This window comes from Leptodactylus fuscus, chromosome 1 (assembly GCF_031893055.1).
Source record: "Leptodactylus fuscus isolate aLepFus1 chromosome 1, aLepFus1.hap2, whole genome shotgun sequence".
Lineage (NCBI taxonomy): Eukaryota > Metazoa > Chordata > Amphibia > Anura > Leptodactylidae > Leptodactylus > Leptodactylus fuscus.
Window position 1 is genome coordinate 213,418,878 of NC_134265.1, and position 21,925 is coordinate 213,440,802.

Below are 21,925 nucleotides of genomic sequence, written 5' to 3' on the forward strand. Positions count from 1 at the left end.
TTTGTGTGTCCTGATGCCCAAACACTGGAGCATCCGCAATCTCCTGGTAATTTTGTGGTTATGGCCCCGCAATTTTGTGGTTATGGCACCGCAATCATCAGTGATGATGATGAGACACAGTTGCCATCAGGGCAGGCTCTTTTCATGTGCAGTGTGCAGGAGGAGGAGCAGATTGACGAATTAGAAGAGGAGGTGGTGGACGACAAGGCGACCAACCTGACCTGGGCAGGGGTGATGTCTAGCGGGGAAAGCAGCGTAGATCTGGAGGCAAGTGCAGCACCAAAAAAGGTGGCTACAGGCAGAGGCATGTTCAGAGGCAGAGAATAGCTGCTTCACAGAAGCCAGGGCAGACCCAGCAAGGCCCAAGATGTTCCCTGTCCTAGCCACTCGAGAAAAACTCCCCCATCCTGGCCACGTTCCTTCATGGTGTGGAGATTTTTCAATGTATGTGCGGAGGACAAATTTAGTGCGGTTTGCACACTGTTCAACTCCAAACTGAATAGGGGCTCTGAAAAGAGCAACCTTACCACCTCAGGCATGCGCCATCATTTGGAAGGCAAGCACTGGGTTCAGTGGGAGAGAGCAGACGCAGGACAATCGTTGTCTGGCGTTGCCGCCACTGCCTCTTCCACTGTGTCCAGTGCTGTCACTGCAGTCCAGACCACCAGCCAGGACACCTCCACATCTGCCTCTGTCACTTTGGGGACTTCACCCTCATCCTCCACTTTTCCTACCTCCGCTCCTTCTCCTACACCATCATGCGCCTCTTCCCAGCAACCCACCAGATGGGCCAAAAACTCTGGTTAAAGGCTCAATTCACCACAAGGGCCAAAAACACTGCTGGTTAAAGGCTTAGTTCACCACACGGGCCAAAAACACTGCTGTTTAACCCTTTCACTGCCAAGCATGTAGCTCTACGTCCTCCCAAGGTGGCACCACAGTAGACGAGGATGTAGTTACTATGTCCTCACTACTAATGACAATATCTGTGGACTGCATCAACATATCTTGATTCTTTTAAAATGCATTTTCAAGAGGAGAATCTCATCTTTAAAATGATACCAAGAACTTGATGATTGAACTTACAGTTTTGGAGTGATTTACTGTTGAAAACGCTATTTGGCATTGAGATCCAACTGCAGATTTCAATTCCCAACAGCGTTTCAACAGTGAATCGTTCCAAAACTGTAAGTTCAATCATCAAGTTCTTAGTATCATTTTAATGATGAGATTCTCCTCTGTAAAATGCATTTTAAAGCATCAAGATATGTTGATGCAGTCCAAAGATATAGAGCTCTAAAGTGTCCACCCCCCCCTCCTGTCTAAGCATGCAATTTGTGAATTGTAACAGGAAAAGGAGGGGGCAGGAGCAGTCCAACAGACTGAGAAACAATCTGACTCTGTACATAACTTGTACGTGACACCAGGAGGGGGGTGGCAGGGACTCTTCTGTCCCTATTAACCCTTCTCCTGCCCATCAGAGAGCATACTATACATTTATCTCTGATTGTCACATACAGGGATAAAGTAATTCCCCCCTGAGCTTTACTAGTGGGGTATTCTTATGTTATACCTCCTGAACATAACCAGGAAGTTTATTGGCGCTGTGACCCAGACGTTTACCATTGTTCAGGTCACAGCGCCAGAAAAAAGTCGCACGAAACACGTACACAACATACACACAAAGTCATGAATAAAGTTTACATTTCACCCAACCCCTGTCCTGTCTATACCTGAGCTTTCTACAGTAAAATACGCCTCTAGCGATGTCTGTTACAAGCTAAAATAATAGTAATAACAATAAGTAATAAATCACTAGAGATGAACATATAGTTTGCTAAAATTTTTAATAGGGGGATGGAAAATAATATTTTTATGTAAAGTTCTATTAAATTTGCATGCACAAAATGGGATGGTGCATTTCTGCTATTTTTGGCGATTCTTTAACACCCGTCCCTGTAAATATATACATGTGTGGTATGTATGAACTCCTCACATATTGCAGTTTTATGGACAGTACATTTTGTTTGCATAAAGGATTGCTTGAGCCGCACTTTAGTGGCAAATTTGAATTTTTGTGCAATTTTTTCTAGCGATCTCTTTGTGCTGCAAAGTTGCATGAAGGTGGTTGTATATATGAACTATTAAATTGTGTTTTTATATACGGTATGCTGTGTAATCTGGAAAAAGTTAGATTTTGGTATCACAGTCACACTTTGATAGGTGATAGCTTTGATAGCTTTTTAACCCCTTCCCGCCGATGGCATTTTTTGATTTTCGTTTTTCGTTTTTGACTCCCCTCTTTCTAAACCCCATAACTTTTTTATTTCTCCGCTCCCAGAGCCATATGAGGTCTTAATTTTTGCGGGACAAATTTTTCTTCATGATGCCACCATTAATTATTCTATATAATGTACTGGGAAGCAGGAAAAAAATTCAGAATGGGGTGGATTTGAAGAAAAAATGCATTTCTGCGACTTTCTTACGGGCTTTGGTTTTACGGCGTTCACTGTGCAGCCAAAATGACATGTCCCCTATATTCTGTGTTTCGGTACGGTTCCAGGGATACCAAATTTATATGGTTTTATTTACATTTTGACCCCTAAAAAAAATTCCAAAACTGTGTTAAAACTTTTTTTTTTCTAAAAGTCGCCATATTCCGACGGCCGTAACTTTTTTATACGTAAGTGTACGGGGGTGCATAGGGTGTCTTTTTGCGGGGCCGGGTGTACTTTTTATTTCTACCATTTTTGGGAAATGTTATTGCTTTGATCACTTTTTATTCAAATTTTTATCAGAATCAAAACAGTGAAAAAACGGCGGTTTGGCACTTTCGACTATTTTTCCCGCTACGGCGTTTACCGAACAGGAAAACTATTTTTATAGATTTGTAGAGCGGGCGATTTCGGACGCGGCGATACCTAACATGTATATGCTTCACAGTTTTTAACTACTTTTATATGTGTTCTAGGGAAAGGGGGGTGATTTGAACTTTTAATTCTTTTTATATTTTTTTATATTTTTTTTAACTTTTTTTTTTTTTTTTTTGCATTTATTAGACCCTCTAGGGGTGTTGAACCTCAGGGGGTCTGATCACTAATGCAATGCATTACAATGCTAATGCATTGCAATGCATTGCAAAAAATCATCCTTTCTTTTGCAGGCTGCATAGACCAGCCTGCAAAAGAGAGGATTTGCAGACAAGCCTGGGAACCTGTACAAGGCTCCTGGCTGTCATGGCAATGGGATGTCAGCCCTGGAGCATGCTCCAGGAGCCGGCGATCCCAGCCAAAATGGCGGCGCCCATGCGCCGCGGGGAAAATGGCGCCTCCGGCGCCGGTGGGGTTAATGCCTCCGATCGGTCCGGGGACCGATCGGAGGCACCAGAGCCGGTTGTCTACTGCTGAAAGCAGTAGACACCCAGCGGCTATGGCGGCCGCCCGGCTCCTGGGCGGTCGCCATAGTTACAGACCCGACATGCGCCGTACTATTACGGCGCATGTCGGGAAGGGGTTAACATATTAGTGAATAACAGCAAAATCCTGCTTATCTTCTGTATTCATGTTTTGGGGAGTCTGAGCTCTTGTTGTAGTTGATGTTTGCGGTACATATAGTATATATACACATTGTATACACCTTAAGCTATTATTTTAAATGTATTTTGTATATGAATGTGAGATTGAACATGAGTTTTAGGTGCAAATGTGTGTTTTAGTGCATTTTTTCAAAAAATTATTTGTGTTGGTCACAAAGTTGCATGAAGGTGGATGTGGCTATTGATGACCCATTAAGACAATTGTAATCTTCAGGTTGTCTACTTTCAAAAAATATATAGGGTTTAGGGGTTCACTTACTTTTCATGGTGTGTAATCCCTACATTTTATAGTCTGATACTTTTTTAACATTTCCAGCTTCAAAGCAGATTTTTGTTCCTTCCGGTTCTAGCGATTTTCTGAAGACACGTGCATGCAGGTGCAGGCCATAGTGATATGAATGAACTCTGCACATGTTGAACTCTTATTTTTAGGAGGTTTGGTGCATTTAATTTTTTGTTTGGTTTCCGCTTTTAACAACTAATATACATTTATTTGCATTTTTTCATAAAACATTCAATTTAAATCAAAATTGCATGAAGGTGCCTGTTCGTATACAGTACCAAGTGCATTGAGACAATGCTGCAGGTGTCTACTTTAAGAAAATATATAGGTATGGGGGGGGGTGTTGGACGCTTTTTTAATTTTGCAATTTAGGTGCAAGGCTCAACTCACCCCAAGGGCCAAAAACACTACTGTTTAAAGGCTCAGTTCATCCCAAGGGCTAAAAACACTGCTGGTTAAAGGCTCAACTCACCCCAAGGGCCAAAAACACTGCTGTCTAAAGGCTTAACTCACCTCAGGGGCCAAAAACTCTGCTGGTGCAAGGCTTAACTCACCCCAAGGACCAAAAAACACTGCTGGTTAAAGGCTCAGTTCACCCAAAGGGCCAAAAACACTGCTGGTTAAAGGCTCAACTCACCCCAAGGGCCAAAAACTCTGCTGGTTTAAGGCTCAGTCCACCCAAAGGGCCAAAAACGCTGCTGGTTAAAGGCTCAACTCACCCCAAGGGCCAAAAACTCTGCTGGTTTAAGGCTCAGTTCACCCCAAGGGCCAAACACACTGCTAGTGCAAGGCTCAACTCACCCCAAGAGCCAAAAACACTGCTGGTTAAAGGCTCACTCCACCTCAAGGGTCTAAAACACTGCTGTTTAAAATCTCAACTTACCTCAAGGGCCAAAAACACTGCTGGTTAAAGGCTCAACTCACCCCAAGGGCCAAAAACACTGCTGGTTAAAGGCTCAACTCACCCCAAGGGCCAAAAACACTGCTGGTTAAAGCCTCAGCCGGTTTAACCCTTTAACTGCCAAGCACATAGCTCTACGTCCTCCCAAGGTGGCACCACAGTAGCCGAGGACGTAGTTACTAAGTCCTCCCTACTAATACCGATATCTGTGGACTGCATCAACATATCTTGATGCTAAAAATTCATTTTAAAGAGGAGATTCTCATCTTCAAAATGATACCAAGAACTTGATGATTGAACTTACAGTTTTGGAGCGATTCACTGTTGAAAACTCTGCTGGTTAAAGGCTCAACTCACCCAAAAGGCCAACAAAAATCTGCTGGTTAAAAGCTCAACTCACCCCAAGGGCCAAAAACACTGCTGGTGCAAGGCTCAACTCACTCCAAGGGCCAATAAATCTCTGCTGGTTAAAGGCTCAACTCATCCCAAGGTCCAAAAACTATACTGTTTAACCCCTTCCCGCCGATGGCCTTTTTTGATTTTCGTTTTTCATTTTTGACTCCCCTCTTTCTAAACCCCATAACTTTTTTATTTCTCTGCTCCCAGAGCCATATGAGGTCTTAATTTTTGCGGGACAAATTTTTCTTCATGATGCCACAATTAATTATTCTATATAATGTACTGGGAAGCAGGAAAAAAAATCAGAATGGGGTGGATTTGAAGAAAAAATGCATTTCTGCGACTTTCTTACGGGCTTTGGTTTTACGGCGTTCACTGTGCAGCCAAAATGACATTTCCCTTGTATTCTGTGTTTCGGTACGGTTCCAGGGATACCAAATTTATATGGTTTTATTTACATTTTGACCCCTTAAAAAAAATCCAAAACTGTGTTAAAAATTTTTTTTCTAAAAGTCGCCATATTCCAACGGCTGTAACTTTTTTATACGTAAGTGTACGGGGATTCATAGGGCGTCTTTTTTTGTGGGGCCGGGTGTACTTTTTAGTTCTACCATTTTCGGGAAATGTTATTGCTTTGATCACTTTTTATTCAAATTTTTATCAGAATCAAAACAGTGAAAAAACGGCGGTTTGGCACTTTTGACTATTTTTCCCGCTACGGCGTTTACCGAACAGGAAAAATATTTTTATAGATTTGTAGAGCGGGGATACCTAACATGTATATGTTTCACAGTTTTTAACTACTTCTATATGTGTTCTAGGGAAAGGGGGGTGATTTGAACTTTTAATACTTTTTATATTTTTTTTATAATTTTTTTTTACTTTTTTTTTTTTTTTTGCATTTATTAGACCCCCTAGGGGTGTTGAACCCCAGGGGGGTTTGATCACTAATGCAATGCATTACAATGCTAATGCATTGCAAAAAATCATCCTTTCTTTTGCAGGCTGCATAGACCAGCCTGCAAAAGAAAGGATTTGCAGACAAGCCTGGGAGCCTTGTACAGGCTCCCGGCTGTCATGGCAACGGGACGTCGGCCCTGGAGCTGCTGGTTAAAGGCTCAACTCACCCCAAGGGCTAAAAACACTGCTGGTGCAAAGGCTCAGTTCACTCAAAGGGCCAACAACTAAAACTCTGCTGCTACAAGGCTCAGTTCACCCAAAGGGCCAAAAACTAAAACACTGCTGCTAAAAGGCTCAGTTCACCCAAAGGGACAAAAACTAAAACACTGCTGCTACAAGGCTCAGTTCACCCAAAGGGCCAAAAAATAAATCTCTGCTGGTTAAAGGCTCAACTCACCCAAAGGGCCAAAAACTATGCTGGTTAGAGGCTTAAAGGGGCTCTATCAGCAAAATCATGCTGATAGAGCGCCACATATGCGTGAATAGCCTTTAAAAAGGCTATTCAGGCACCGTAAAAGTTGTATTAAACTACCCCCCCGTTTTAAAATAATAACCTAAAAAAGAATGTGCTCTACTTACAGATCGTGCATTCTGGGCGGGCATTCAGGGTGTGTCTTCATCTTCTTCCACGCCTCTTCTTCCTCCGATGTCCTCCGGTCCCGTCTTCCTCCAGCGCTCGCGAACGGACAGTGATAGCCTGGGCGCATGCGCAGTAGCTGTAGTAGAAGCCGCATGCTACTGCGCATGCGCCCGAGCGCCGGAGGAAGACGGGACCGGAGGACATCGCAGGAAGAAGAGGCGTGGAGGAAGATGAAGACACACCCTGAATGGCCGCCCAACGTGCACGATCCGTAAGTAGAGCACATTCTTTTTTAGGTTATTATTTTAAAACGGGGGGCGGGGAGTAGTTTAATATAACATTTACTGTGCCTGAATAGCCTTTTTAAAGGCTATTCACGCATATGTGGGGCTCTATCAGCATGATTTTGCTGATAGAGCCCCTTTAATCCACACCAAGGGACTAAAAACTAAGCTGGTTAGAGGCTCAATCCACCCAAAGGGCCAAAAACTAAGCTAGTTAGAGGCTCAATCCACCCAAAGGGTCAAAAACTATGCTGGTTAGAGGCTCAATCCACCCAAAGGGTCAAAAACTAAAACACTGCTGCTACAAGGCTCAGTTCACCCAAAGGGCCAAAAAATAAATCTCTGCTGGTTAAAGGCTCAACTCACCCAAAGGGCCAAAAACTATGCTGGTTAGAGGCTTAAAGGGGCTCTATCAGCAAAATCATGCTGATAGAGCCCCACATATGCGTGAATAGCCTTTAAAAAGGCTATTCAGGCACCGTAAAAGTTATATTAAACTACCCCCCCGTTTTAAAATAATAACCTAAAAAAGAATTTGCTCTACTTACAGATCGTGCATTCTGGGCGGGCATTCAGGGTGTGTCTTCATCTTCTTCCACGCCTCTTCTTCCTCCGATGTCCTCCGGTCCCGTCTTCCTCCAGCGCTCGCGAACGGACAGTGATAGCCTGGGCGCATGCGCAGTAGCTGTAGTAGAAGCCGCATGCTACTGCGCATGCGCACGAGCGCCGGAGGAAGACGGGACCGGAGGACATCGCAGGAAGAAGAGGCGTGGAGGAAGATGAAGACACACCCTGAATGGCCGCCCAACGTGCACGATCCGTAAGTAGAGCACATTCTTTTTTAGGTTATTATTTTAAAACGGGGGGCGGGGAGTAGTTTAATATAACATTTACTGTGCCTGAATAGCCTTTTTAAAGGCTATTCACGCATATGTGGGGCTCTATCAGCATGATTTTGCTGATAGAGCCCCTTTAATCCACACCAAGGGACTAAAAACTAAGCTGGTTAGAGGCTCAATCCACCCAAAGGGCCAAAAACTAAGCTAGTTAGAGGCTCAATCCACCCAAAGGGTCAAAAACTATGCTGGTTAGAGGCTCAATCCACCCAAAGGGTCAAAAACTAAAACACTGCTGCTACAAGGCTCAGTTCACCCAAAGGGCCAAAAAATAAATCTCTGCTGGTTAAAGGCTCAACTCACCCAAAGGGCCAAAAACTATGCTGGTTAGAGGCTTAAAGGGGCTCTATCAGCAAAATCATGCTGATAGAGCCCCACATATGCGTGAATAGCCTTTAAAAAGGCTATTCAGGCACCGTAAAAGTTATATTAAACTACCCCCCCGTTTTAAAATAATAACCTAAAAAAGAATTTGCTCTACTTACAGATCGTGCATTCTGGGCGGGCATTCAGGGTGTGTCTTCATCTTCTTCCACGCCTCTTCTTCCTCCGATGTCCTCCGGTCCCGTCTTCCTCCAGCGCTCGCGAACGGACAGTGATAGCCTGGGCGCATGCGCAGTAGCTGTAGTAGAAGCCGCATGCTACTGCGCATGCGCCCGAGCACCGGAGGAAGACGGGACCGGAGGACATCGCAGGAAGAAGAGGCGTGGAGGAAGATGAAGACACACTCTGAATGCCCGCCCAACGTGCACGATAAAAACTAAGCTGGTTAGAGGCTCAATCCACCCAAAGGGCCAAAAACTAAGCTAGTTAGAGGCTCAATCCACCCAAAGGGTCAAAAACTATGCTGGTTAGAGGCTCAATCCACCCAAAGGGTCAAAAACTATGCTGGTTAGAGGCTCAATCCACCCAAAGGGTCAAAAACTATGCTGGTTAGAGGCTCAACTCACCCAACGAGCCTAACATTCTGCTGATGCACTGCTCAACTCTATTAAAGGTGCAACGTTTAGATGGCTTCTTTCCAAACCGAAGGTGATTCCTTTCCGTAAGATCTGATGGCTGTTTCCCGCCGTGATTTCCTGGTTGATATTGTTCAGTAATGAGGCCAGCTCAGCATGAGGATCTTCTATGTTAGGTTCGATCACAGTAAATGTTCTTATTTTTCTCCAATTCAATCTCTGAATGAAATGCTCTGAAAGATGGCCTAGGCACTGCTGCAATGGCAATCACTGGCTTTTCCTGTTCTGGTTCCAAAGAATCTTGTGTCTTACTTGAAGAAGAGACAATCTTAGTCTGACTGCTGGATGGTCGTGCTGCAGCATTTGGAGTTGGGTCTGTCAGCCTTGTGATGAACTCCTCATTCTGGATCCCATTACTTTCAACAGTCTCTAAAGCCTTTTGACACTTTGAATTGTGTCCAGTTCCAAATGACTCTGTGTTTAGATTTGGCTCAGTCGCAGCTACAGAACATGCCTTGCATGGCAAGGTTTCTTTAGTGGCTCCATCTCAGCAGGATGATGATGAACCTTGGTTAAATCTGGTGTCGGAAGGGAAAGTGGTTTCTGATCTACATCTAAAGTACTGGAACATGTTGTTTGGACTATTAACACCTGACCAGAACCCTGTAGAGGTAATGTAGAGTCCGATATTAGAGGACCATTACCGGTAGTAGTGGTTATAACCAATTCTCCACCTTTGCGGTCCTCTAAATAAAAGTTACCCCCAGGACTTGATGCCAAAATGTTATCAATTTCACAATTAAAATTAAGGTCAATGTCTGAGTCTTCACTCCAATCCACTACATCAATCCCACACAATGAGAGTGATGGTTCTGGAACCACCGTTTTAGGGGCTAACAATTTTAAAGGGATTCTACAATTAAACTACTTTTTTTTTCTAATGAACACGTCGGAATAGCCTTAAGAAAGGCTATTCGTCTCCTACCTTTAGATGTGGTCTCCGCCGCGCCATTCCGTAGAAATACTGGTTTTAACCAGTATGCAAATGAGCTCTCTGCAGCAATGAGGGCGGGCCCCAGCGCTGAAGCACCGATGAGCGCGTCCCCATTGCTGCCCAGAGCTCTTTCCTGCGCCGCCTCCTTCTTCTGCAGCAACTCCGCCTCTTCTGCCTTCTCTTGCTCTTGTAGTTCTATATGGTCGGGGTTGCCCACCAAATGATGCAAGAAACCAGGAAGAAAGAAGATTTTACAGCAGTAAAGACTGATGAGTATGTGAGGTGGGAATACCCCTTTAAATTTGTGTTTCTGTCCATATTATTGTGGAGGAAAGAAGGTTTCCAACTATTCCACTTTCCATATTGAGTTTGGAGTGTCTAGTTGATAGGCTGTGATAGTGGGGTAATCCTGGGACTTGGGCGTGTTAGATGCACCCAGGTATGCTTCCCCTGCTGTCCCAGTTGCATTCCAGAGGTGTTGGCATCCTTTCCTGGGGTGTCATTGTGGACTTGGTGACTGTCCTTAGTTGAATTTGGGTTTCCCCTGAAACTAGCATTTTTTCCCCATAGACTATAATGGGATTCAATATTTGGTTGAATAGTCGAATATTGAGGGGCTACTCGAAACGAATATCTAATATTTCACTACTCGCTCATCTCTAGTCTTGACCAGTAATGGGAAATAGGCAACTCACACTGAGGCTGCTATTTACTATAACTGATAAGGACCAGGTCCTCATGGAGTATACTGTAGTATTTAGTTTCAACCCTATTGTAATCAGTGGTGTCTGTTGGCATTTTATTGATTGGTCAATTTGAATTTAATCGCTAAAACAAGCGCTCAATTTAAAGTGGACGAATCATAGCGGCCCTCCATAACTATTAGCAGCGCTGGACCCCTTAGGATTCAGCATTGTGTTGTGACAGTGATGTCACAGTACAGAGATTTTTCAGTAAATCATTGGTGATCAAGGGTTTAAACTCCCCCCCCCAAAAAAACCACATAGTTAAAGGGATCCTATCATTCACACACAATTTTTTCTAGGTACCACGTCAAAATAGCCTTTAGAAAGGCTATTCTTCTCCTACCTTTCCTTTTCTTCTCCGTGCCGCCGTTCGCCTACAATCCCGTTTCTTATCGGTATGTAAATGAGTTCTCTCGCAGCAGTGGGGGCGGGCCCCAGCGCTTAAACAGCACTGGGGGCATCCCCAATGCTGCCAGAAAGCTCTCCAGCGCCGCCTGCATCTTCATCTGCAACGAGGTCTTCACTGCGTCTTCTTCCGGCGGTGTCTTCCTACTTCTAGGCCTCGGGCCTAGGGCAAGCCGACTGCGCATGCCCGCCGGCCACGAGGAAAAAGCCGCTTACAATGCTGTGGAAGCGGCCATTTTTCTTGTGGCCGTGGGTATGCGCAGTCGGCTTGCCCTAGGCCTGAGGCCTAGAAGTAAGAAGACACCGCCGGAAGAAGACGCGGTGAAGACCTCGTTGCAGATGAAGATGGAGGCGGCTCTGGAGAGCTCTCTGTCAGCATTGGGGACACCCCCAGTGCTGTTTGAACGCTGGCGCCCGCCCCCAGTGCTTCAAGAGAGCTCATTTACATGCCAACAAGAACCAGGATTGTAGGCGAATTGCGGCACGGAGAAGAAAAGGAAAGGTAGGTGACGAATAGCCTTTCTAAAGGCTATTCCGACATGGTACCTAGAAAAAATTGTGTGTGAATGATAGGATCCCTTTAAGCTGCACCATTGTGAGTGGCGCATTCTGCTACCGAATGAATCGGCCCTTTGAATCTAGTGACAGTATTAATGAAAAGCTGGAGGTGCTGAGGTGAATGAAGCAGTGTCATCATGTCCTATGTTTGGACAGAGGCAGCGCTGTGATGCGCCTCAGTTTCAGCTGGCTGAGCTTACACTGCAAAATCTCATTTTATTGCGGAACAGGTAAGATAAACTTCATTTTTACAGTACATTAGTCCTATAACCATCTTTCTGAGTTGCCTGGGGCACTGTGATTTTTTTCAGCTTAATAGTGGCCAACCCCTTTAAGGTTTTCTTCTGCAGACTTTCTGCTTCTATTATACCTATACAGAAACTGCCAGCGTTTCCATAGATATAATTGATATGCTGTGATTTACAAAGAGCATTTTGCTGTTGCAAATGGTGCCGTTTGTGCTACATGGGGCTCCGGATTGAAGTAAGCTCTGTACTTTTTCCTGGGTTAATCAGGTCACAATTAATGCAGAGTTTGCAGTATCACTTTGTATTTCACATGCTATTTAATTTTCCTCTGTGCATACAGAGAAGTTTACATTAGTACTCCTGACACAATTTGTTCATATGTAGATACACAGTAATTAAATTTAAATGTTATTTTTTTTTCTCTTCATAGAAACTGGAGAAACTCCAACCATGGGGACTCTTGATGTTTACATGACTAAACTCCACAGCATTATAGAAGTAAATCCAGAACAGCATGAGAAAGTGGTCATCCGTATGAAAGAGATTCTCTCCAGAATAAATAGGTGAGTAATGTTAAAGACTTAAAAGAGGACCTTTCACCACCTCCAACAAGTCTAACTCTTTACATCAATTAATAGGTACTCTGGCACATTTTTCTCTAGCCCCCACCATTCCCGAGCAATTGATGCTGCTAGTTTTGGTGCCTCTATGTTATTTAAGCTTTGTACTATCAGGAAAACAGCAGCAGGCAAGTGGTGTGATTCTGAGCTCAGCCAGTGGCTGCCTCTGATTAGCACTCTGAGTCATGACGGCCTGTGTGACACTGCCCTTCCGACACTATAGAACTTAAACAGTCATGAAAAATAGATGTAAAATAAAGGGATATACAATCCAGGGGATGGGAAAGTCTTGACAGTCTATACATTTCCAAAGCCATGCTGTTTTGCTCTAAAAGGTCATATAATCCTTTTTTGAAGCTGTTGCTGCTGTCACCAGCTCTTAAGAGTAGGCATTCCACAGACTCACAGTCCTAACAAGTGAAGAGATTAAACCTCTTTTCCTCCAGACAGGGCCGGTTTTAGACAAAGTGGGGCCCTGGGCAAAATTAAAAGTGGGGCCCCAAATGTTTAACTATTGTACCTACTACCTACTACATAGTCGTATTGTTAATTTGATGTACTGCACTGCCTATTACTGGTATTTACTGGAGTGTTCCTAAGGTCTTTAAGGCCAGGGTCCCACATTGCAAAAACGCAGCGTTTTGACTACCACAAAAGCACTGCAGCAAAAAACATGGCATTTTACAGTACTTACAAAGTGGAGTGGAGTGGATTCTGGGTGATCCCATACACACATTGCACAAAAAAATGCAGCAAAATCTGCAACAAAAAATATAATTTTCCATAATGTGACACACAGCGTTTATGGCGGCTGCAAAATGTGCCAGCAAAGTGAACAAGATGTCATCATTTAATCTCATCCACAGCAGGTTAGTTTTAGCTTCAGAGTTGTGAGCATTACCACATATTTTTAATAGGGGGAGAAACTGCAGAGAGGTGGGTATGGGGGGTTGATTTGGGGTATATCAGTCTGTGGAGTCTCATCTTCCTATTAGTTGGTGGCTGCTATATGGGGAGGTGGGGTGGGGTGAGTGGTTTGGGGTATAACAGTCCGTGGGGTCTTATCTTCCTCTTGTTTGGTGACAGCTGGACACGTATTGGGCAGCGTTCTCCACAGTGGCCTCTTCTTCTCCCAGTAGGATGTAGAGTTTCCTCTTCTCATTTGCAGATATGAAGTCTGGGATGTGGGCAGAGAGTCTTTGGAAGTAGACGGCCCTCACAGCTGAGTATTTGGTGCAGTATAGCAGGAAGTGGGTCTAGTCTTCTAGGGCCCCCCTGGTCACAGTGCTGGCACAGTCTGTTCTCCTGTGGCTTGTACGTCTGCCTGTGTCGCCCCGTCTCCATCTCCAGGTTGTGGACGCTCAGTCTATACCAGCTCAGGGTCTGTCTGTGTTTGGGGTGGCGTATTCTCTCCAGGTAGGTGGCCATGGTGTAGTCTCTTTGCAATTACTGGTACACGGTGAGTTTCTTGGAGTTATTTATTGCGCTTCTCCATTCCTCGATGTACCGCTCTTTGTCTCTCTCAATGACTCCTTTTATTTGAGCCTTGTTCAGGGCATGTTGGGGGTTTTGGCTTGGCAGATGGCTGATGCTTGATTGGGGGTATCAGTTTTTCTCGGGGCTATGTGGCTCAGCCAGGCTTGGTGGTGGTAAGAGCCAGGATTGCTGCCCTGTATGTGAGTCCAGAATGATAGTGCCCTCTTCTGCATGGTGAGCCATAGGGGGAGTCTGCCTAGCTCTGCCCGGCATCCCATGTTGTGTGAGGAAGGTGAGGATTCTGTTATTGATGATGCTGTTGAACAGTTTCCCCAGCGTGCTGCTGACGCAGATCCCTCTGTAGTTGTTGGGGTCATATTGGTCTCCATTCTTGTAGATGTGGGTTATAAGGCCTTTGTTCCAGTCTTGGGGGAAGTGTCCGGTATTAAGGACGAGGGTGAATAGTTTTGCCAGTGCCGTGTGTATTGCTGGAGGGCTGTATTTGATCATCTCTGGTAGGATGCCGTCAGGGCCGCTGGCCTTTTTGCCTTTCAGCAGGGCAATTCTTTCCTGTATATCTTTTATGGTGATTGGTGAGTCCAGAGGGTTCTGGAAGTCTTTGATGACTTTCTCCATATCCCTCAGTTTGGTAGTTATCTGTTGCTGTTCTGGGGTTAGGTCTTCTTCTGGGATGTTTTTGTAGAGATTTCTGAAGTAGTTGAGCCAGATATTGCCATTTTGGATGTGGAGGGAGTTTTTCTTGGGCTTTGTGCCCATATGGTGCCAGGTCTCCCAGAATGAGCTGTCCTGGAGGGAGTCCTCCAGTTGCTCCATTTTGTGGGAGAGGTACCTCTATTTCTTCTCTCTGAGGGTGCCTTTGTATTGCTTGCATAGATTGTTGTAGGCTTCCCTCGCCTCTCTTTTGTTGTGGTCTCTGTGTTTCTGGTTGGAGGCTGCCCTTAGAGAACGACAAAGAGCCTTGCAGTCGCTTTCAAACCATTTGTGAGACTGTTTGTTAGTAGGTCTCTTGGGCTTTGTCTGTTTCAGGCCTGCTAGTTCTGCTGTTGTGTACAGGATGTTACTGAAGTTCTTCACTGCTCGGATGGCACCTTTTTGGTCTGGCCGGTAGGAGCTCATATAGAAGTTTGTGAGCAGTTCCTTGATTTTGGGTCAGTTAGCCGCGTTGGTGTATTCGGTGGCCCGGTGACTGGCCCATTTAAAGGATGGTGGTAGGTTGTAGAGACCAATCTGGTGGGGCTGCTGTGTGAGTGGCTTGTCAGTGGATCTCATGTACAGCAGGATCTGGTTGTGGTCTGACAGATGTGTCTCAGGGGTGACTATGAGAGCATCTATGTCTGCTGGGTCTGCGTCTGTGATGACACAGTCCACCACGCTGTTGCCCACGTGGGAGTTTAGTGTGAAGCGCCCTTGAGAGTCCCCTCTGGTACGCCCGTTCATTATGTACAGTCCCAGACTCCAGCACAGGTTCAGCAGCTGTCTCCCGCTCTTGTTGACGACTATGTCATAGCTATTTCTTCTTGTCTGTGCAGACTCCAGGTGGTGGACCTCGCCTACCGGGATGTGCAGGTTTCCATCAGAGGACAGGAAGTCTTTCTCTGTGCCAGTCCTGGCATTTAGGTCGCCGTAGATCAGCACTCTGCCTTGGGACTGGAACTGGGCAGATTCCCTTTGTAGGACCTCATAGATGTCTGGATTGTGGTAGGGGGACTCTGATGGTGGGATGTATACTGCACAGAGATAGATGTCATGTTGGCCGTTGAGGATGGAGTTGCTTATTTTTATCCACATGTGGTTGTCTCCGCGTTTAATGGCTTTCACATGTTCTTTAAGCTCTTCCTTGAACCATATTAGTATGCCTCCTGAGTGGCGGCCTAGTTTTGTGGTCTTGCTTTTCCGGAGGCAATAGAGAATTCCTTGTAGCCCATGCGTGTTAGGGATTCATCTTCTGCCCGGGTCCATGTCTCTAGGAGGATTTGGATGTTGATAATTTTTAGTCTGTCTATAAAGTCTGGATCGTTTGGTTTGGATCCAAAGGCTGAGGCGTTTAGCCCTTGGATATTCCAGCTACTGATGGTCAGTGGTGTCATAAAAATATGGAACGCTTCACGAATTTGCGTGTCATCCTGGCAGGCATGTATAGAAGAAAATACAGATGGATAGATAGATAGATAGATAGATAGGCAGATAGAAATTGATATGCTGTATATACTTCAACATATACCCATCTATTCACACACATACATTCATATACAACATATACGCACACGCCTATATACACACACATACAAGTCCCAAACAAGACACATAATGTTAACAAATATATATACTAGCACGCACTGGTATAATAAATTTTTTCTTTGTGTAGTGGCCCCATAAGAATTGTCCAATTTTGCACTGGTGTACTTTGTATATCGTTTGTGTGTGTCCATAAGCGTCATGTGATCATGTGTATCTCATTTCGAATATCACTGAAAACCTGTGATCGGTTGTTATGGAGATCTGGAGTAAAGCTGTGTGTATGTGACCTTGTGTAACAGTGTCATTCACAGCTCCCTGCCCCTTTAAGGCTGACAAAAAGTAGTGAAGAAAAATGGCTGGGTTGCTATGGAAACCTGGAGTACAACTCTAATATGGTGGTACTCTGTTAAGAGCCATGTATCTAATCCTCCAGCGTGTGGTACTGTGTGCTGATGCACGTATCCCACTCGCATGTGGTACTGTGTGGGGTGGTGCGTATCTAATCCTTCAGCTTGTGGAACTGTGTGCACATGTGCATATCTAATCCTCTGGCATGTGGTATTGTGTGCTGACTTGTTTATATAATCCTCCAGCGTGTGGTACTGTGTGCAGACGCGTGTATCTAATCCTCCGGCGTATGGTAATGTGTGCTGACATGCATATCTAATACTCTGGCATGTGGTACTGTGTGCAGACGCATGTATCTAACCCTCCTCGTGTGGTATTGTGTGCAGTGGCGTGTATCTCAACCTCCATTGTTTGGTATTGTGTAAAGACGTGCGTATCTAATCCTCTGGCTTGTGGAACTGTGTGCAGACGCGCGTATCTAATCCTGCGGCATGTGGAACTGTGTATAGACACAAGTATTATTATTTATTTATATAGCACCATTAATTTCATGGTGCTTTACATTTGGGGGTTACATACAATACACAGAATATACAGGTAGATATAATACTAACAATGACCAACTGGCACAGTGGGGCAGAGGGCCCTGCCCGCAAGGGCTTACAATCTATGAGGGAAGGGGGGTAGAGACAGAAGGAGAGGGGGAGACTGTACAGATGGCGGTGTGGTGATAGTGTTATTGGAGGTTGTAGGCCTTCCTGAATAGGTGAGTCTTCAGGGCCTTCTTGAAGCCTGTGATTGTGGGGGTCAGTCTTATGTGTTGTGGTAAGGCGTTCCAGAGTATGGGGGATGCACAAGAGAAATCTTGGAGAGTTCCAGCATGTGGAACTCTGTGAAGACTCACGTATCTAATCCTACGGCATGTGGTACTGTGTACAGATTTGCGTATCTAATCCTCTGGTGTGTGGAACTGTGTTCAGATGCACATACTCAATCCTCTGGCATGTGTTACTGTGTGCAGAGGCATGCATCCAATCCCCCGGCATGTGGTACTGTGTGCAGACTCGTGTATCTAATACTACGGCATGTGGAACTGTGTGCAGATGTGCATGTCCAATCCTCTAGCGTGTGGTACTGTGTGCAGCTACGCCTATCTAATCCTCCCCTGGGTGGTACTATTTGAAGACATGCATATCTAATCCTCCGGCGTGTTGAACTGTGTGCAGATGTGCGTATCTAATCCTCCCCTGTGTGGTATTGTGTGAAGAGGTGTGTATCTAATCCTCCCCCGTGTGGTACTTTGTGCAGACACACATATCTAATCCTTCAGCGTGTGGAACTGTGTGGAGACGCGCATATCGAATCCTCGGTCATCTGGTATTATGTGCAGATGCACATGTCTAATCCTCCCCTGTGTGGTATTGTGTGAAGAGGCGCATATCCTATTGCGTGTACAACTGTGTGCAGATGCGCGTATCTAATCCTCTGGTATGTGGAGATATGTGCGGACGCGCCTATCTAATCCTACGGCATGTGGAACTGTGTGCAGACGCACATATCTAATCCTCCCCTGTGTGGTATTGTGTGAAGAGGCGCGTATCTAATTCTACGGCACGTATTACTATGTGCAGACGCGCCTATCTAATCCTACACCATGTGGTACTGTGTGCGCAGACGCTCGTATCTAATCCTCTGGCGTGTGGTACTGTCTGCAGACGCGCGTATCTAATCCTCCCCCATGTGGTACTGTGTGCTGAGATGCGTATCTAATTCTCTGGCTTGTGGTACTGTGTGCAGAGGCATGTATCTAATCCTCCAAAGTGTGGTACTGTGTGCAAACACACGTATCTAATCCTCCCGTGTGGTATTGTGTGAAGAGGCACGTATCTAATCCTACGGCATGTGGAACTGTGTGTAGACGCGCGTATCTAATCCTCTGGCATGTGGTACTGTGTGCAGATGTGCGTATCTAATTCTACCCTGTGTGGTACTGTGTGCTGAGACGCGTATCTAATTCTCTGGCTTGTGGTACTGTATGCAGACACACGTATCTAATCCTCCCCTGTGTGGTATTGTGTGAAGAGGTGCATATTTAATCCTACGACGTGTGGAACTGTGTGTAGACGCGCGTATCTAATCCTACGGCATGTGGTACTGTGTGCAGACGTGCGTATCTAATCCTCCCTGTGTGGTACTGTGTGCTGAGACGCGTATCTAATTCTCTGACTTGTGGTACAGTGTGCTGAGACGCGTATCTAATTCTCTGGCTTGTGGTACTGTGTGCAGAGGCATGTATCTAATCCTCCAAAGTGTGGTACTTTATGCAGACACACGTATTTAATCCTCCCCTGTGTGGGATTGTTTGAAGAGGCACGTATCTAATCCTAGGGCGTGTGGAATTGTGTGTAGACGCATGTATCTAATCCTACGGCATGTGGTACTGTGTGCAGATGCGCGTATCTAATCCTCTGGCGTGTGGTACTGTGTGCAGATGCGCGTATCTAATCCTCCCCTGTGTGGTACTGTGTGCAGATGCACATATCTAATTTCTCTGGCATGTGGTACTGTGTGCAGATGCGCATATCTAATCCTCCCCCGTGTGGTACTGTGTGCAGAGGCATGTATCTAATCCTCCAAAGTGTGGTACTGTGTGCTAATCTGGCTAATTCAGTATTTCTCCAGGGCTTCCTGTTGGATGCCTTAGTTTACCTTCTCAATTTACTGCCTAGACATCTTGGTAAGAAGACGTGTAAGGTGTTTCTATATATCTGTACTGCAGCCAACACACTGATGACTTTCCATTGAAAAGATCTCCACACTTCCACAGTCCTGGCTCTAGTGGCCCGTATTAAAGACATTAGGAATTTGGAGTACCTTATTGCCCCGCTCAATAACACAGTGGAGGCTTTCAGTCCACTTGGTCTCCATAGGATGCATACTGTATCTTTTATGGTCTCTGATTTTGCTCATTCTTCCTATTGTTGTTTTGTGTGTCACAGCTATTTTTACTCCTGTTTTTGTCTAGTTCCTTTAATGTAGTTGGTTTTGCCATTTTACTTTGCCTATCATGTTTTTTTTCATCCATGTAATTGTTGTATCATTTATAAAAACTTTAATAAAAATTACAGTTTAAAAAGAAAAAATTAACATAGATTAGGTATCTCAGTAATTATAATGTTCCATGTAAAAAGTGACATTTATGTGGTATGGCGAACAGAAAAAAATTTTAATTTTTAGAAAGCAAAAGAATTTATAAAATTTTGTCACTTAGCTATAGGCAACTTAACATAGTGCAGTTATGCTTTCCATCCTGAAAAAAATAAGCCCTCATGTAGATATATCAACAGAAAAAAATATAGTTATAGCTTGTGCAATGCAACAGTGAAAAACCCAAAAATCGACACTGATCCAGGGGTTGCCGTGACAGCCTAAAGACCAACCAACTGTCTCCTAGCTCCCTTGCCCTAATACCCATAAAAAGTTGAAATGAAATTGAAATGAAATTGTAGACAGCGATACAGTATGCAGCTAGGAGGCAGTTCATTGGTCTTCAGGCTGCCATGGGAGAACCCCTCAGGATCCCGCATTCTCACTACGAGGTGGGGGAGGTAAGGGACACCAATCTAAACACCCAGATGTATTGATCGCTATTTATCACACCTTCTTAGGGGTTAATGTGCTGGAGTGGGAACATTTCCCAACTCCTACAATTAGTCCAGGGTCCATGCAAATTTTTTGTTTTTGAAAAATTTGCAAAACTATCTAAAAAAAACATTAGGGTTTTAAGATTTTCCAAATGCATTATATGGATGTGTGTCCTTAACCACCTCAGGATTTTGTTTTTGTTTGTTGTTTTTTTTTTTTTTTTTCTACACAGTGATCATCTGTAAGCTCTGGTTCAAGACCTTTAGAAATCTGAGACTAACTGGTTTAAAGTGCAAGAACACCAAGAGGCTGTACATCAAGATAAGCAATATGCGAGTAACAAAAATTATGTTTCTGTTAACAAGCATGTATTATGTACAATGAGTCTATGAAAAATAAAATAATTATAGCAATTTAAAATGCGGATTTTGGTTTCACTGGCCTATGTGTACATACAGAGATTTTATCTGCTATAAATCGGTTGTGTTTTTTGCTGCTTGTTTTCATTACTAAACATTTGCAAAAAAGTGCTTATGGCTAGAATTATGAAGTTACCGGTAAATTTATCTCCACAGGTTGTTTCTTACAAATAATGGAAATGACTAAAAGCTGGAAATGACTAAAAGCTGGAAACACTAAGACAGATCTCACATAAACTGAACAGTGGCAGGCATGTATTATTATAAGTGCTTTGTAAGGGGGCGTTCACACTTGTGCCCCTGTGTGCCCTGTGTCATTCTGCTGGGTTTACATCCTAAGCCCCAGAAAAACTACATAGGGGACAGCTTCCCGGTGCTCAGTTTTAAAATCCAATCAAACCGCTGGTGTCTATATGCAGCTTCTCCGTGGGGAAACCATTTTTTTCACAAAGTCCTGCATGTCCGACTATGTGTCCAGCCAAAAAAAAAAACAGTTTCTCTGCCGAGAGGCTGCATACGGACACCGGCAGTTTGCTTTTAAAGCCGTCCTCTATGCAGTTTCTCTGGGGCTTAGGACGGAAACCCAGCGGAATGACACAGGGCACACAGGGGCACAAGTGTGAACACCCCCTTAGACACAAACTGGATTTTGTCCAAATCAAGGAAGCCATACAAATCTTCCATTTTTTGTTTTTAACTGTTACAAAGATAAAAGTCTCTTTAGGGGGGCGGAGCTTGACCGCCGTGTGTAGTGGGAGCATGAGCCTGTAGCTCCGCTACTAAAGAAGCTCGGATCGCGTCCTTAAGCCTCAATACCGCAGTCAGGATGGTCCGAACCGGGGGTAACAAGGGGGGGGACCCTCCGGGCACCCCCAGGACAGCTAAACAACAAACTGACCTCCAGAAATACCTCCGTAAGAAAAGCCCGCTCGGCCGCAGCAGCTCGTCCAAGATGGCGCCGGAGAGTATGTGCGCAGCAATCTCTACACCGGGCTCCGACGATGAGAGTGAATGTGAGGAGGGGTCCGCTTCTCCGATCTCCAGGTCGTTTCTGAAGAAGGCCCTGAGTCAAGCTTTACACCAGGCTATCCACCCGGTAAGAACTGATTTAGCAGACATTAAAGCTGAACTTGCTACTTTAGGCCGAAGGGCTGACTGGGCTGAGGAAGCCTGCTCCAGCCTTACCTCCCATGCCAGAGCCCTAGAGTCGGCTTTTGCCTCCCAGAAGGAACAAATAGACAGAGCCCTGATCCTCCTGGAGGATCAGGAAAATAGAGGAAGACGCCGAAATGTTAGGATAAAGGGTATATCTGAAGACTGTGCTCCATCTGAATTGAAGGACAGAGTGTC

The 21,925-nt window shown here is 44.8% G+C and overlaps 1 protein-coding gene across 3 annotated transcripts in view; it reads left to right on the forward strand.

Moving 5' to 3' along the window:
- The window catches only part of HMG20B (high mobility group 20B), a 362,656-nt gene extending 342,136 nt beyond the window's left edge, over positions 1-20,520 (forward strand). For 2 of the 3 annotated variants that reach the window (XM_075283657.1, XM_075283658.1), the window contains 2 exons: positions 12,239-12,371; positions 20,389-20,519. In XM_075283657.1, the coding sequence (XP_075139758.1) occupies positions 12,239-12,371; positions 20,389-20,401 (146 nt within the window). In that variant the 3' untranslated portion in view covers positions 20,402-20,519. Of the gene's footprint in view, positions 1-12,238; positions 12,372-20,388 lie in introns of all 3 variants that reach the window. The other variant, XM_075283656.1, reaches the window with a different exon arrangement.
- The last annotated feature ends 1,405 nt before the right edge of the window (positions 20,521-21,925 follow it).